This window comes from Girardinichthys multiradiatus, chromosome 11 (genome assembly GCF_021462225.1).
Source record: "Girardinichthys multiradiatus isolate DD_20200921_A chromosome 11, DD_fGirMul_XY1, whole genome shotgun sequence".
NCBI classification, from domain to species: domain Eukaryota; kingdom Metazoa; phylum Chordata; class Actinopteri; order Cyprinodontiformes; family Goodeidae; genus Girardinichthys; species Girardinichthys multiradiatus.
In genome coordinates, this window is record NC_061804.1 from 21,663,868 (window position 1) to 21,681,113 (window position 17,246).

At 38.7% G+C, this 17,246-nt stretch overlaps 1 protein-coding gene across 1 annotated transcript in view; it reads left to right on the top strand.

Annotated features, from left to right (window-relative positions):
• nbeaa (neurobeachin a) overlaps positions 1-16,717 on the top strand; it is a 147,512-nt gene extending 130,795 nt beyond the window's left edge. The window contains exons 39-62 of the mRNA XM_047378858.1: positions 453-517; positions 1,568-1,676; positions 2,032-2,198; positions 4,135-4,259; positions 4,335-4,490; positions 4,579-4,611; positions 4,900-5,036; positions 5,160-5,277; positions 6,017-6,119; positions 6,198-6,313; positions 7,814-7,926; positions 8,122-8,262; positions 8,376-8,495; positions 8,971-9,123; positions 9,225-9,389; positions 10,602-10,691; positions 11,277-11,469; positions 11,552-11,623; positions 12,958-13,113; positions 13,343-13,513; positions 13,608-13,709; positions 13,802-13,998; positions 14,089-14,240; positions 15,081-16,717. Coding sequence (XP_047234814.1) covers positions 453-517; positions 1,568-1,676; positions 2,032-2,198; positions 4,135-4,259; positions 4,335-4,490; positions 4,579-4,611; positions 4,900-5,036; positions 5,160-5,277; positions 6,017-6,119; positions 6,198-6,313; positions 7,814-7,926; positions 8,122-8,262; positions 8,376-8,495; positions 8,971-9,123; positions 9,225-9,389; positions 10,602-10,691; positions 11,277-11,469; positions 11,552-11,623; positions 12,958-13,113; positions 13,343-13,513; positions 13,608-13,709; positions 13,802-13,998; positions 14,089-14,240; positions 15,081-15,171 — 3,045 coding nt within the window. The 3' untranslated portion in view covers positions 15,172-16,717. The remainder of the gene's footprint in view (positions 1-452; positions 518-1,567; positions 1,677-2,031; positions 2,199-4,134; positions 4,260-4,334; positions 4,491-4,578; positions 4,612-4,899; positions 5,037-5,159; positions 5,278-6,016; positions 6,120-6,197; positions 6,314-7,813; positions 7,927-8,121; positions 8,263-8,375; positions 8,496-8,970; positions 9,124-9,224; positions 9,390-10,601; positions 10,692-11,276; positions 11,470-11,551; positions 11,624-12,957; positions 13,114-13,342; positions 13,514-13,607; positions 13,710-13,801; positions 13,999-14,088; positions 14,241-15,080) is intronic.
• Positions 16,718-17,246: the final 529 nt, after the last annotated feature.

Below are 17,246 nucleotides of genomic sequence, written 5' to 3' on the forward strand. Positions count from 1 at the left end.
TCTAGATTTCTTAAGTTTAACGTTTTGTGCACAGAGAAAGTATTTCCCCCTTCCTCTTTTTGCCGTTTTGTCACACTAGGGGCATGATGTGTTGCTTTTTGAGAGCTCTTGGCCTACTTCATTTCGTCATACAAGTTCTGTTTAGTTGTTTTTTTTAATTCTACATATGTCTGGCAGTTATCAGGCCGGCCGATTAGTAAAATTAAACAAAAAAAGTTAATAACAGCAAATTAAATATTTAACAACGGAGCCATCGCCTTCTCCAGTTACTTTTTTCTCCAGAATACTTTTTTCCATATTGAAATTATCATAAAAAATTTTTTTGATATTTACTCAGATTATTTTTATTTGATATTAAAATAACAATAAGAGGCCAAATACCTCTTCAAAGTACTTTTTCTGCTATGACAAATCTTTGCAAAAATGTATCTTGATTAATCTTCCACATACAGGAATGGCAGAACTCAATTCAGAAGAATGCTGGACTGGCCTTCATTGAGCTTATCAACGAAGGAAGGTAATCCATCAAGCTTAAAGGTTCTGCTGCCATTCACAGTGCCCTCCATGTTCATTGGCTCCCTTGTTAAGATGTGTAAGAAGCCTTAAAATAAACAAATCTCTTTTGCAGTAGTATTATCTTACACAATTACCTTTTACCTAAGTACAGCCTAGAAAATATCCCAAAATAACAAATAGCTTTTTTGCAAAATAACCAGTGCCACAGTTATTAGCATCCCCTGATAATATCAATAAAATAAATGTAACTGAAAGATTTCTTTTAGTTTATTCTTTACTTTTTGAAATCGATCAGTGTCTAGGAACATTTAATTATTAATCTATGACTTTTGGTTTCAATGGGGTGCAAATGGAATGTGGCACAGAAGTCTATTTCATTTAGCCTCTGGCAGCTAGGCTGAATGAGGATCATTATTTATCTCACCATCCCACACAGTCAGGGGAATGTAAGGAAGTAAAACAAAATTTACCACACTAAGGAGTGACATCTTGAGGCCATCGAGTCTCCATAGCATAACTAGATGCTATCTACATGCCAACAGAGTTTTTGAAATTGAACCCTGGGAAAAGGCTTTTATTTTCTACCATCACAAATATAAATGTGGGGCATTTTCTGATCTCTTTAATTTTAACTGGAACTCCAGGGTTATTTGGTGTGACATTTAGGGGAAACACCTCATGCTCACTGCTTACGCATGGTGGAGGATCTATGATGCTGAGGGCCTTTTTCTTTTTCAAAGACCCTGAAGGAGTTTTTAGAGTACCTAACATCATGAACTTATTTTTAGGAGAGTTGCTGTTATACCGGCAAAAATGGCGTTCCAAAAAGTATTATCAGAAGGGACGTCAAAAAATGTTGCAACATTGATTTTGTTAAAAAGAATGTTTTTTCTCCTTAATACATAAAGATTGGGTTTTTCTAAAATGTTCAGTGTGAGAATATGCTACTGCAAAAAAATAAATTTATTTTAAAGCTACAAATAAACTTTTGGGGCACATTTCATTTTCTTTCCCAGTGTTTGTGCAACTCACATCCGAACTCTTTTGTCAGACTCCTGTGCCATGCCATGAAAGATCACATCGTGCGTGTTGCCAATGAAGCAGAGTTCATCCTGAACAGACAGCGGGCCGAGGATGTCCACAAACACGCTGAATTTGAGGTAAACACGGACTCTCCTTTGTTCTTATATAGCAAGCTCTTAAGTATGTGCATTAATTTTATCACTTGTTTTCTGTTTTGTTTTTCTACTGCAGCAAAGAAGTAGGAATTCAATATTTTATAAATCTGTTTAGATACCAGTGTATTCTTTCTGAGGATCAGTAAGCATTAAATAAATAGATCAAATTAAATTTTAATTTGTAGGTTTTTTCTTTATTTTATTTTGACATGTGGACATTTGCTCCACAGTTTCAACTCAAGATGATGAACAATTAACTGTTTTGATGAAGCAACGTAATTTAAAATAATTCTCCTGTGCCTGATCCTCGCTAAAGTCCTTCACTCCCTCTGCACAGTCAAACTGTGCCCAGTACGCTGCGGACCGCAGAGAGGAGGAGAAAATGTGCGACCACCTCATCAGCGCCGCCAAGCACAGAGATCATGTGACTGCCAACCAGCTGAAACAGAAGATCCTCAACATCCTGACCAATAAGCATGGAGCCTGGGGGACAATGTCACAGAGGTGAGCGGAAAAATGTCAACGCCAAATTAGATCTCAATAAGCTTGAAAGCCATGCCAGGTGAAAAGAACAACAGCTGAGATCCAAAAGCTAATGGAGAACAAAGGGGAAATCATGATGAGAGATAATATGCATTAAAGGCTGCTACAACATCGTCACAATAATTCAAAATCCAATGTTTTCCTGATAATAAGCAGCCCTGCTGTTAATGTACTCACATCTTTGACTAAAGATGTGATATTTCTTACTTCTCATTATTCATAATGTAAAATTGTCTCAATAAATGGTTTCTTAAAATAGAACAAATAACAGACCAAAATGTCAGAAGAGTCCCTGAAATTCTCCAAATTATAGGACAGAAACATCTAAACTATAAACTACATAGAGCAACTGTGGCTCAGCGGGTAACATAGTAGTCATACAATCAAAAAGCTTTGGGCTCGATTCCAGCTTCCCTTGGGCAGAGCATTTAACCCCAGATTCCACCTGGTCCATTTAATAGAACTGAAATAAAAAAAGAATCACCACAAATTTTCTTCACAAGACAGATTATAACTCACTAACTTTTGCTTTTTTATCATTTCATGATAAATCAAAATGTAGCATAATATTTGAGAGGAAAAGCTCTGATTTATTATGTGTTAGATTGCTAATTATTTCATGATTCATCAGAGTGTGTGTAAGTATATTTGTCTCAGAGGCGACATCGTTCTGTTTTTGTTAGAGTACAGTAGGTGGTACACAGCTCGGCACATAAACAGAACTTCAACATATCAAAGGATTTTGAAATGCTGCAGGGTTGACATTTGAAACTGTCTTTAGCATAATTCCTTAATAATTAGCTGCTGATGGCTCTTATAGAGAAGCTTTAAATGTAGTTTAGTAAATAGCAAATAATGATAAATGTCTCCAAACAGTTAATATTAGGTAGTATTAATTAATGTAATTCTAAAATTTTATCATGTCCCATAGCACCATCTGGAATCTAGGAACTAATAACTAAAAATAATAATATACCAATTAGTCTGGAATGTCTGTTGGGCCTGTATGTGTCAGTTTCTACCGATGTTCCAGTTACAGACTGCAAAAGCTTTAAATTCACAGGCTTCTCAAGTAGCTATCACAGAATACGTAGAAAAAGGTGAACAAACGATTGTCTTCAGAAAGTACCATAACATTTATTACAGAACAATGGTTCAAATCAACAACACTAAATTTAATAAACACTATTGGCTAGTAACTTATATTGTGTTCCCCAGGAAATAGTAATATCTTCAGCTTTGTTTTTTTCTTTGTTTAAAAGCAGCAGCCAACAGCTCCAGCTGTCACGTAAAAAGTATTGTTCTCTTTCTAAGTTTCTTACACCTTTTCTGTTTTGCTTCATTTATTTTTGCACCCTTCACTGAGAGTGATAAGCTAAAACGGAGTCTTCTTCACTCTGTAACAATGTCCACATCGAATAGTGTTGGTTGTACCAACTCTTAGCGCTGATGCATGGTGTGTTCGCTCCCTGAAAACCCAGAGTTTTCAGTGAGTTTTAACCTCAACTTCCCCTTTTTAGTAAAAACTCTTTCTTTCACATTTTTGTTAAAGCTCTGTAGTTATGTGCCATCAGTCTCAGATGAAGCTCAAGCTAAGAGGAACAGGACTCATCTGCATTTTACTATTTGCTCAGATAGACCAAATAAACCTGAATTTAGTGTTGCATCCACGTTGCTTTGGTTTTAGCTTTCTTTTAAAAGTCTAGATTTTGTCTGTTGATGTCCATTTGCATGATCTCTCCCCTTAAAAGTGAGTTTATCGTGTTTGTAAAGTTGTAAAGGCTTCCAGATTCAAATCTTCATATAAAATGTTAATCTCCTAAATGTTACGAAATTCACACTTTGTCTCCAACTTCATAAAATACTCTTACCAACATCTCCCCTCCCATTTCTTCAGCCAATTACACGACTTCTGGCGTTTGGACTACTGGGAGGATGACCTCAGGAGGAGGAGGAGATTTGTGAGAAATGCCTTTGGATCTACACACGCTGACATTTCACTAAAATCTCTGGATGACTACGGTGAGTTATTTGTTTTATTGTGAACAATTAGTCAGTAGCAACTTTGTGCACCTCCTCACTAATTGTGTAACACAGGCACAGAGGAGGAGGAGGAGGAGGGGGGTCCGAAGTCGAAGAAGAACTTCCGCAGTCAGTCGGTGGTCGCCCAGAATCCAGAGGCCGAGTTGATGCTGGAGGGAGACGATGATGCCGTTAGTCTGCTGCAGGAGAAAGAGATCGATAACCTCGCTGGTAAGATGGAGACACAGAGAGGCACACAAACACATGGCACAGATGCCTTCATGCTGAGCAGTAAACTGTACATGACTCTTGTTTTTAGTACGTTTCCGTCCACGACTTTTTACCTCCAAAGGCAAGTTCGTCCTTTAAATATTTGTTTTCAGCTGCACTAACCACCCAGCTGATTAATCTGACTTATTAAGATATAATTAATAAAGTGACTAAAACCGATTCTGATTCAGATCAAACCTTGATGGCTTTAACACCTGATGGTGCAACCAAAGTTGACAATGCAGATCAGTTTTAATGTGTTTGAAATGCCTCTGATGTTTTGCTGTCTTTGATGATTTTTGCTTCTTTGGACCTCAGGCCTGTCTGGGCTATGAAAAGATAAATAAATATTACCCCCATCCTTCTGCAGGCCCTGTGGTTTTGAGTACTCCTGCTCAGCTGGTAGCTCCTGTGGTGGTGGCTCGAGGTACTCTGTCCATCACCACCACAGAGATCTACTTTGAAGTTGATGAAGATGATCCTGCTTTCAAGAAGATGGATGCTAAAGTAAGAGAAAGCCACCTTTTTTTCTTTTCTTTTTTGCTGATCAAAGTGCAGACGAACAGTCGAAAAAGGAAGGATGAGCTACTTCATTTTCTTGTGTGATATATTGACGTCCATCCTTTACAGGTGCTGGCTTACTCAGAGGGTTTGCACGGGAAATGGATGTTCAGTGAGATCCGAGCTGTGTTCTCCAGACGTTACTTGCTGCAGAACACAGGCTTAGAGGTCTTCATGGCCAACAGAAGTGAGTCTGCAAAGATTTTACCACAAACTGAACTTAGTTTTTGAGGTGCTTTCAATAAAATCGTTAAAGCCTTATTGCTACATATCATTCAGATCTTCTTTTATCAGATAAACCATCCAGATCCCTCAGGTCCTCTGATAAACGTCTTGTCATAAAACACAAAATAAGAAAAAATCTACGACTGCAGCATCATCTTCCTATTTCGTCTCTTTTCAGTGGACCAGCCTTCTGCTGACCTGAGAGCAGGAGAGACAAAAGATGTTTCTAAAAATAAATTAAAGCTTAGTTTTAGGTTTGATTTTTAGCAGATTTTTTATAAGTAAGACACCTTACTCCTAAACCTTGACTTGAATAAAATATATTAACAGTTTCAGCATGAGTTAATTTTAAATACCATACGTATTTTATTTCTGTTATTACTGTGATTAATGAACTTGTTTTCATGCAGGTTAAATTCTAATTATATCTAAATTTGATGGCGTGAAAAGGCAGGATAAGTTGAGAAAACATTTCACTTAGGTCTAAAAAAAGATTCAGCCTAAAGATGAATTTTGTCCATCTAAAATGCAGTAAGAAGTTAGCAAAAACCAAAATGACAGCAACTAAACAACAGTTTGGAGTTTCCTATTAAGTCATATTCTACCTTACCCTACAATCAGTCTAAATAAAGAGCATCTGAATCATCATTTGGACTAAAGATTTCTGACATGTTGATTATGTTTTCTCTTCTCCTCTCCAGCATCTGTGATGTTTAACTTTCCCGACCAGGCAACAGTCAAAAGGGTCGTCTACAGCCTCCCACGGGTGGGGGTGGGAACGAGTTATGGACTTCCACAAGCCAGGTATGAACCATGTGTAGTCCAACAGTAAGAAAAAGACTAAAAATAAATATTCCATCTTTGTTTGCGTCCATGTCTCAGGCGCATCTCGTTGGCCACCCCACGTCAGCTCTTCAAGTCATCGAACATGACGCAGCGCTGGCAGAGGAGAGAGATCTCCAACTTTGAGTACCTCATGTTTCTAAATACTATTGCAGGTAAATACATTTTACAAGCCAGCGTCCTTGCTAACATGTATGATGCATTTGTCCTTATTTGTAGTCCAATTATTTGAATCTGGTGAACAAATATATAGTACCATACTTCCTTATGGTGTATTTGATCTCTGATAACTTTTTTGCTTATTTGTTACTCTGCATTTAGTTAAACATCCTTTAACAGGATGCAACTCAACCACCATTATCTTCATAGTTATCAACAAGCTTTTGGCATAGTTCTAGCTAGATTTTTAACCATCTTTGTTCTTGGAACTGTTACAGCTTATTTGAACCATTTGGTCTCCTGGCACAAATCAGCCTTTTAAACATAAATCATACATTTTTTAAATCATTTTAACTTCACTTGAAAGCCATTTTTAATCGAGATTTGTAATCATTGTCACAGACCTCGGAAAACACCCAGTTAAAGTAAAACAACAACAAACAAAGATGTAGACTGTGGCATTGACACGATGTTCAATGGGTACTAAGGGGCCCAAAGTGTGCTAAGAAAATATCCCCCACACCATTACACCACCACCAGCCTGAACCGTTGATACAAGGCAGGATGGATCCATGCTTTCATGTTGTTGACACCAAATTCTGACCCTACCATCCGAATGTCGCAGCAGAAATCGAGACTCATCAGACCAGGCAACGTTTTTCCAATCTTCTATTGTCCAATTTTGGTGAGCCTGTGTGAATTGTAGCCTCAGTTTCCTGTTCTTAGCTGACAAGAGTGGCACCCAGGGTGGTCTTCTGCTGCTGTAGCCTATCCACCTCAAGGTTCGACTTGTTGTGCGTTCAGAGATGCTCGTCTGCATGCCTTGGTCGTAACGAGTGGTTATTTGAGTTACTGTTACCTTTCTATCAGCTCAAACCAGTCTGGCCATTCTCCTCTGACCTCTGGCATCAACAAGGCATTTGCGCCCACAGAACTGCCGCTCACTGGATATTTTCTCTATTTTGGACCATTCTCTGTAAACCCTAGAGATGGTAGTGCATGAAAATCCCAGCAGATCAACAGTTTCTGAAATACTCAGACCAGCCCGTCTGGCACCGACAACCATGCCACATTCAAAGTCACTTAAATCACCTTTCTTCCCCATTCTGATGCTCGGTTTGAACTGCAGCAGATCGTCTTGCGTTAATGAGCCGTATTATGGGTGTACCTAATAAAGTGGCCGGTGAGTGTATCATTTTTGACCCTGTGTAGATTAAAGAATATCCAGCAGAAATTCCAATGTGTGCATTAATTTTGAAATTTCATTGAAGATGTTTGTTTTATATCATTCTACCCTAAACATAAGAACTCTTCAGGTACTAAATAAAAAGCCCAAAATAGGTTTCGTGATTGGATGTGAACTTTGATATGTCTGTAAACCGGCAATGTATATTCAATAAAACTACTAGGTGCTTTTAGAGGATGTAAAACAGAAACAAACATGTTTTCAACTGGAGTAGTGTTTCATCTCTGTTGTCTAACATTTGTCTCTGCAGGGAGGACCTATAATGATTTGAACCAGTACCCTATCTTCCCTTGGGTCCTGACCAACTATGATTCAGAGGAGCTTGATCTCACTCTGCCTGGCAACTTCAGAGACCTTTCCAAGGTTAGCATAATGTTTTAATACAATTTTAGAAAAGTAAATAATGTAAAACTGAACAAGATCTTATGTCCATACCACTGTGTGCCCAGATATTGGAGGAGTTATTTACAGACTAAACAGAGAAAGTACAAAAATGATATTAGTAATAATACCGTTCATGCTATTCAGAGGTTTTCAGCAACAATATGTGTTTTCCAGCCAATCGGTGCTCTAAATCCCAAGCGAGCGGCGTTTTACGCAGAGAGCTATGAAACATGGGACGATGACGGCACACCTTCTCACCACTACACAACCTTATACTCCACAGCTCACTCCACACTGATGTGGATGGTCAGAATAGTAAGTGTTCACATAACATACTTTGCAAGCAGTAAGACTCCTCAGGGTTTTCAACAGTTTGGATGTTTAATGTTATTTACTCTGAAATAATATGTATGTTTCTGTGCCCGTAGGAGCCCTTTACCACATTTTTCCTAAATGCCAACGACGGTAAATTTGACCATCCAGAGAGAGCCTTCTCTGGTATCGGCCGTGCGTGGAGGAACTGCCAGAGGAACACGGCGGATGTTAAGGTAACTTCTGTTGGACTGAGGGAAGAGGTAACCAGAAGTAGCAGTTGAAATACCTGAAAACAATTTAGTCTGCATGAAATAAGTCAGCACTGAGGCATGAAAATAAGGGGAGTAAATAGGGGAGTGGTTAGAGCAGCCTGCTTGCAGTCTGTAGGTTTAAATCCCACATACTGCCACTCACTGAGCAACACCCTTAGCCTCGAAATGCTTCCTGGGCGCTGCTCAGCTGCCGACTGTTCTCTATGGGATCGGTTAAATGCAGGGAGCAAATTTCATTGGAATGTACAAATTGCAATGACAAATAATGTATGTATGTATTTATTGGATGGTGGCACTTGGATGATATTCCGCTTGGATGAATTAATTATAACAGTTGTGTTTGCTTTTCTACACAGCTCATGACAGGTTGTAATCCATCAGTAATAAAAATGAAATAACTGATGAATAATAAATTGATGTATTTCATGTCATATAGGAGTTGATCCCAGAGTTTTACTACTTGCCAGAGATGTTTGTGAACAGTAATGAGTACGAACTCGGCGTGCGTGATGATGGCGTTCCTGTGTGTGATGTAGAGCTTCCTGTCTGGGCTAAGAAACCTGAAGACTTTGTCCGCATAAACAGAATGGTAGGAGGCGCACTCATTTGTGAAACACACAGACACCTTGCGGCTCGACCTTTTTACACAAACAAAATATATTCTTCTCCTCCACTTCTCACTCCACTCAGGCATTGGAGAGTGAGTTTGTCTCATGTCAGCTTCACCAGTGGATCGATCTCATTTTTGGCTACAAGCAGCGAGGGCCAGAAGCAGTCCGAGCTCTCAACGTCTTCAACTTCCTGTCCTATGAGGGAGCTATAAACCTAGACAATGTGGATGCTGCACAGCGTGAGGTCAGACACCCATGATAGATTTACACATTATCAAGAATTTGCTCAAATCTAGTTTCTAGGATCACAATTATTTCAGATCACACAGTTTATTACTACATTAATAAAACTGTATAATGTGCAAATTGTAGGTAAACAAAGCACACACAATGGATGTACAAGGGTCTCCGAAAGTATCCTATGCTTTGAACTTTTCCACATTTCAACCACAAACGTCAATGTATTTTATTGGGATTTTATATAACAGACCAACACAAAGTAGTGTATAATTTTGAAGTTTAAGGAAAAAGAAGGATGGTTTTCTAAATATTTAGAAATACTATCTGCATTTGTATTCAACCCCTTTCACTCTAATACCCCTAAATAAAATATGGAGCAACTAATTGCATTCATAAACTGCCTTATACATTTAGCCTGTATGTAATTTAATGTTAGTATAAATCCAGCTGTTCTGTGAAGCTCTGTGGAAGCTCTGGTTAAATGAGATGAATATGAAATGTTTATCTGACCCTTTGTGTGGCAGAAAACGGGCAACCTGAGCACACCTTCTCTACCGTGATACATGGTGGTGACAGCACCATGCTGAGGGGAAGCATCCCTTCATCAGGGACAGGGAACATAGTCGGAGCTCATGGGTAGATCAATGGAGCTAAACACTTCACATCCTGGAAAGAAAACATTTTGGGTCTGTAAAACACCTGAGACAGGGGTGGAAGTCCAACTACAATGGAATGGTTTAGATCTATTCATAGTCATGTGTTACAATGGCCCAGCCAAAGCCCTTCTGTCTCTAAATGCTCAAAGCTGGTACAAATACATGTCGAAAAACTTTCAGCTGTAATTGCAGCAAAAAGTGGTTCTACAAAGTATTGACTCTGCTGGGCTTATTACAGATTCATGCTATTTTTCTGATTCAACTTTTCTGATTTTGTTTGTAGAAATGTCTATGTATAAATGTCCTTCCACTTCACAGTTATAGTATGTAATATTTTGTATTGGTCTGTCACCTAAAATCCTGATAAATACAAAGAGGTTTGTTTGTAAAATGACAAAATGTGGAATAATTCAAAGGGTTTGAGTATTTCTGCAAGGCACTGAAGCAGTTATTAACTTGGATAACGCTCCGCCTTAGTAAACTCAGTTTTATGTCTCTAAATTATGTGTAACCTTCTTTTTCTTCTGTTTTGACCCTATCTCTGTCTCTTTTGTCTTCAGGTGATTGAGGCTCAGATTCAGGCCTCTGGTCAGGTCCCCTCCCAGCTGCTGATAGAGCCCCACCCACCTCGCTCCTCCGCCATGCACCTGGTAAGACAGCTTTTGCACACAGACATCATTTTTTATCACTCTAAAGTGATTGCTGACAAAAAAAAGTCCGTCTAGCTGTAGTTACTATGAACAAGAGCAGACATCAAGCTGCTTTTTGTCATGTTTTTTTTCTTTTTTGCTGAAAATAAAGTTTTGGATTTGTCAGTTCTCCCATATTTCCAGTCAATGCATTTACTGAAATGCTATTGTTGTCAAGTTGTGTTTTTTTACATACAAGCGCATGTAATAATAATTATTGTTTTAGTTTTAGACCTTTGTCCTCCTGCTGTCCTCAGCAGTATGAGGCCTCAGTGTGCCCACATATCAAACCCAAACCTTTCAGTCTCAAACCCCGACCCAAGCAGTGCCTTCACCTCCTCCCCTAGTTCTCACGCCTCCTCAGTGTGTGAACCTGCTCTGACCCTGTTCTCCCACTAATTTACTTTTTCCCTCCCCTCTCTTTGTCCCATCCGTTCTGTCTTTCCCTATTCCTCCGTCTGCAACCCTTCCTCCATCATATACCTTGACCTTCCCTCCTCTTTCTCTCTGTCCTTTTCTCTCTTTCCTCTCTGTCTGTCTCACTAGTGTTTCCTTCCCCAGAGCCCTCTGATGTTTAAGGATCAGATGCAGCAGGATGTCATCATGGTGCTCAAGTTCCCCTCCAACTCACCTGTTACTCACGTTGCGGCAAACACGCTGCCCCACCTCAGCATACCTGCGGCCGTCACTGTCACGTGTAGCCGACTGTTTGCTGTAAACCGCTGGCACAACACAGTCGGTGAGTGCTGCAGGATTTTGTTTTGTTTGTGATGACAATAATCCCTCATACGTATATGTGACTGTAATATCTGTCTATTCAGGCCTCCGCGGAGCTCCAGGATACTCTCTAGAACAGGCTCATCATCTACCCATAGAAATGGATCCTCTCATAGGTCAGTGGACAAACATCTTACAACAACAGATTAAAAAGATTATTTATTTTGTATAACAGTAATAATTCATTCTGAACATTTTAGAAAAATCCAGCCTTTAATTTTGAGAAATCTGCTCAGTGGGGAAAAATAAATACATCAAGACACATTTTTTACATAACATCATGTGTAACAAAATAATTGGTACCTCCACTGCTGATGCTTTAAAGTCTCTCTAGATCATTTATTTTCCTGAGTCCTTTCTTACGTTCTTCCCCTTAGTTCAGTTCACAGGCTTTCTATAAGATTTAGGTCTACCTCAGTAACTGTCTTGCTTATTGTTTGTGTTACCAAGACGTAAAGTAAATAAAAATGAATCTTATGTAGTACATTTCACAGACAAATGTCACAAAGTGATTAACAGAAAAGCAGTATAATAAAATAAACAGTGACATTCCATACCTTTAACAGAAATACAAAACACAAAGCTGTCATTAAAACCCAAATCTCACCAAACGCTTATTGGATTAAAGAAGCTTCGTTCTAAAGGTACCCACAGTTACTAACTCTTTAAAGTCTAGGTACTACAGTTTGGAAACATGGGTCTCCTCGAGCGCTATAGTATGTATGACAGACTTAAAAGTTTCTGGTTAGATCACAGACTACGAAAGCGGCTGAATCGAATCAATAATATCGAAGAAGCCTGTCTATGTAAGCTCTGAAGGTTAAGACCAATTATTGCTTTGACTGTGGATATGACCAAGTTTAGGTGAGCGGTTATTCCTGATTTAAAAAAATCAGCATACATCTGCGTTTCCTGAATGCCATGTTCTCTTGTCTTTCCCATTTTCAATTGTTTAAGGGAAATTGACTTATTTGCCACATTACGTTTTTTGACAGTCTGATCAACTTGTGATAGAAGAGTGGTAGAAATAAAAAAAAAACATTCAATAATATTTATTTTGTTGGAATTGTTAGAGGGAGCAATTATTGTGAAAGTTTTGTTGCTGAAAACAAATATTTTAATGTGCACATACTAAATTTGTTTTTTCAAAATTTCCAGTGTGAGAGTATGGAATGAAATTATTAAGTCTTTACCAATTTTGCCAATAAGTGTGGATGGCCCTTTTTTTTTTACTCGCTAGTTACCCTTAAATCTACTGCTGTAGAATTATCTTAAAGTAGTGTGAACAACAGTGCTAGCAGTCAATAATTGTAATGTTCAAGACTAAACTGTCTATTAGCAGATATACATGTAATAATCACACTTACTGTATAACATGGCTAATTACAAAACTGTATTGTACTTTTTGTCCACCTTCTTCCATTATTAACCTCCCTGTGCTCCCATGTAGCGAACAACTCAGGTGTGAACAAGCGACAGATCACTGACCTGGTGGACCAGAGCATCCAGATTAACACGCACTGCTTTGTGGTTACCGCCGACAACCGCTACATCCTGGTCTGCGGCTTCTGGGACAAGAGCTTCCGAGTTTACTCCACTGAAACGGGTTGGTCATGTGGATATTTAGCCAACATGTTGTGTGTTTTTTATTTGATTTGCAAATATAATGGATTTAGATAGAAAATATTTATTCCATGATTTAAAAAAACACGTGTTAATTCTGTCGGCTTGCTTCTCCTTTTATCATGGTTTATTTTTATTAAGTTAAGCACCCATGACCTTCCAGCATATGATCAGAGGACAGACACTGACTACAGTGTCTTCTCTCTCTGCAGGAAAGCTGACCCAGATAGTTTTCGGCCACTGGGACGTTGTGACATGCCTGGCCCGGTCAGAGTCCTACATTGGAGGAGACTGCTACATTGTGTCCGGCTCCAGAGACGCCACTCTTCTTCTGTGGTACTGGAGTGGACGACATCATATTATAGGGGATAACCCTAATAACAGTGAGTGGTGTCATGATGAAGATGTTTCTGTGGGTTACTCTGAATATGTTTAGGGTCTAAGAGCTTAAGCTTCATGGTGATATGTTTCCTCCAGGTGACTACCCTGCTCCCAGGGCGGTGCTGACAGGACATGACCATGAAGTGGTGTGTGTTTCTGTCTGCGCAGAGCTGGGACTAGTTATTAGTGGAGCCAAAGGTTTGTGACATTAAAATTTTTTTATGTTTGAAGTCAAGCAAACACCCCAAATAATTTGATATTACTATGTTGCCTTTATTTTTGCTCCTCAGAGGGCCCATGCCTGGTCCACACCATTACAGGTGACTTGTTAAGGGCTCTGGAGGGTCCAGAGCTTTGCATGCGGCCTCGCCTCATTTCAGTGTCCAGTGAGGGACACTGCATCATCTATTATGAGAGAGGTCGCTTCTGCAACTTTAGCATCAATGGCAAACTGCTGGCACAAATGGAAGTCAATGATTCCTCTCGAGTAAGGCTGCCGTTAATGCTGCTGTAAACAGGCTGTAATTGTTCATCCACTCATCACGCCTCCTTTAATCTCTGTTCTACCTCTTCTCAGGCCATCTTGTTGAGTAGTGACGGGCAGAACCTGGTAACTGGAGGTGATAATGGAGTGGTGGAAGTCTGGCAGGCGTGTGACTTCAAACAGCTTTACATCTATCCAGGCTGTGACGCGGGCATCCGGGCCATGGACCTCTCACATGACCAGAGGTACACAGAAACACAGGAACTCAAACAACTACAAAAAGGGAATCAATGTTAAAAACTAAAAACAGTAAGCATTTACTACCAAAATGTTGTGTAAATGCAATAAGCTAAAATGGGATAGCTGAGATGCTGAAGTAGCTGAACTAAAGCGGAAACATTTCTTGATCAGTCCAAATTAGCAAAAGTGTTAAAACCAAAAATCACATTAGTATAAATATAATGATTAGTCGAAGCTAAATTGTTGGGTTTACCCGCAAAATACATGGGATCCGATTTGGCAACTGTTTTGAAAACCAAAGCAGCAACAGAAACCCGGTGACGATATGTACTTTCTCCTTTGTGCTTTTTTTCCTCTCGATCAGCCCAAACAGTTTTTTTATTTTAAGTTTAAATGGCCATTCCAAGTCATTATTAGTATTATTATTATTATTCTTTGGTACATTATACTTATTTTATTTTCATTTTTGTACTGTATCTGTTTTCTTACTGGCTTGGAATAAGCATTAAATTCAATAAAGTGATTTCTTGGTTCTGTAGGTCTTTTAGTGACCTTGGTGCGGCTATTAAAATTGAACCCAGCTATTGTGGTTATGCACAGTTAATTCATGATTAATAAGGGGGCATTAACTTTTTCACATAGTGCCAGGTAGGTTTTAAGATTTGGTTTTAAAATTGTAAGTGTGACCAAAAAGTGAAAACAGACAAAAACTGTAAGAAGAGACATACTTTTTCACAAATCTGACAATTTTATTTATGTAATACACAAAGAGTCTTTTAATTCCTATGAAACTGTGGCCAGTTGATGTGGCAGATATGATTTTTTTCACGTGTTCTGCCCTGCAGGACTTTAATCACCGGCATGGCCTCCGGAAGCATTGTGGCGTTTAACATCGACTTCAACCGCTGGCACTACGAACACCAGAACAGGTACTGAGGCGGACGGTGAGTGAATTGGACGAGGGAAGGAGTGCTACATCACTGCTGTGCCTCAGCAACACAAAGGGGGGAAACCACAGGTATCGAGACAAAGGAAAATTTAGTTTCAGACCTTAGGCTCTATTCCCTTGCATTGAGGATGCGCTGGTGGGAACGGCTTCCTCTGTGCACACGTGTGTAACCACAGACCCATAATAACCAGAAGACACACACCGAAACCTGCTTCAGTAATACAACACAGTGACTGCAACATGAGGGCAGAGAGTAAGTGAAGCAGAGGTCGATCCTCATGGGACAGATCGATTTTACTGTTCCTGGTATGTTTAAGTCGTCACACATACTTAAGTCATTTTTTTTTCTCTATATTTTTTTCCTTGTTTTATTTCGAACTTCTTGGAATTTTGTTTATTAATTATTTGAATGGACTATAAATTAAAATTTCTTTGTTGTCTCTAAACTAATGCACTAGCCTGTACACATTGTACAGAAGCTGGTGCAATTGGCTTGATCTTAAATTTACCCCCAAAAGTTACCCAGACTGTTGATTTAGTTTTTATCTTGTTTGATTTAATCTTCCTAGGTTGCTATTATATTTTTTACCCAAAATCAGATTTTATGTAAATAAGGCTCCTCTTCGTTTAGAGTCGCAATTGTTCTTTCACTACACAAACTGCGCTTCTCACCTTTAATTTATTAATGACTTGCTGTATGTAAAATAATGTGTAATAATTATTATAATGTCAACAAGACTGATGGTAAAAATGGCGGCATCAAGAATGGTGATTTTTGTTTTGTTTGTTTTTTTTTTTTTTGCTGGAGAAGGTTATTATAAAGAGCTCTTTTTTGTGCCACTGAGGATGACGAACACGAGACTGACATGATTTCCTTTGTATATTTGGTGATTGTTCTGTCAAATATGTACATACAGTCTTGATTCAGGCTTGGCAGGCAACTTGCTGATCTGAATGAGACTGAAAGTGCAAAGGAAACCTTCACATATCCACATTTGTTGATTATTTAAAAAAGAAAAAGAAAAAAAGAGAATCAACTCAGTGTAAAAGTTTGTTTTGTATCTGCACTTTGCACCAATCACATATCATTATTTATTAGCTTGGTTCTTTCTGGTCAGCTGCCTTTCTGTTTAGGCTCCACATTTTTCTTTTGTTTTCTTCCTTCGGGGAGTATTTGTGCATCGATGTTTGTATTTAAAAACCGTTGAGCTCATGTGTGATTCTTCAGTTTTACAACCTCACAGTTGTAAGCAATATCATGATTCTGTAGCTGATGGAGAGACGGCGAGGAGGACAGAGGACGGCGAGTGACACATACTGTATGTGTGAAGCCATCATGATCAAACGCGCACATGCACATACTCTTATTGACAGGTTCAAACTTACGTATCCAAAAAAAAAAGCTTAAATATTTTTGGATCTATGAAACCGTAAAAAAAAAACTATTGTATTCATGTTTTATTGCAAAGATGTAAAATATGACGTGTGAGTTGGAAAACATCATAAGAAAAATAAAATATGCAAAGAATTTGAGGCCTGGGCTTTTAATTTAGCACATTCTTTGTTGGAAGTCCATTGCTGTCCTTCTTCAAAAGAGAAGTGAGTTCCTGTTGGGTCAAAACATTGTGCTTTTAATATACAGGTCCTTCTCAAAAAATTAGCATATTGTGATAAAGTTAATTATTTTCCATAATGTCATGATGAAAATTTAACATTCATATATTTTAGATTCATTGCACACTAACTGAAATATTTCAGGTCTTTTATTGTCTTAATACGGATGATTTTGGCATACAGCTCATGAAAACCCAAAATTCCTATCTCACAAAATTAGCATATCATTAAAAGGGTCTCTAAACGAGCTATGAACCTAATCATCTGAATCAACGAGTTAACTCTAAACACCTGCAAAAGATTCCTGAGGCCTTTAAAACTCCCAGCCTGGTTCATCACTCAAAACCCCAATCATGGGTAAGACTGCCGACCTGACTGCTGTCCAGAAGGCCACTATTGACACCCTCAAGCAAGAGGGTAAGACACAGAAAGAAATTTCTGTACGAAT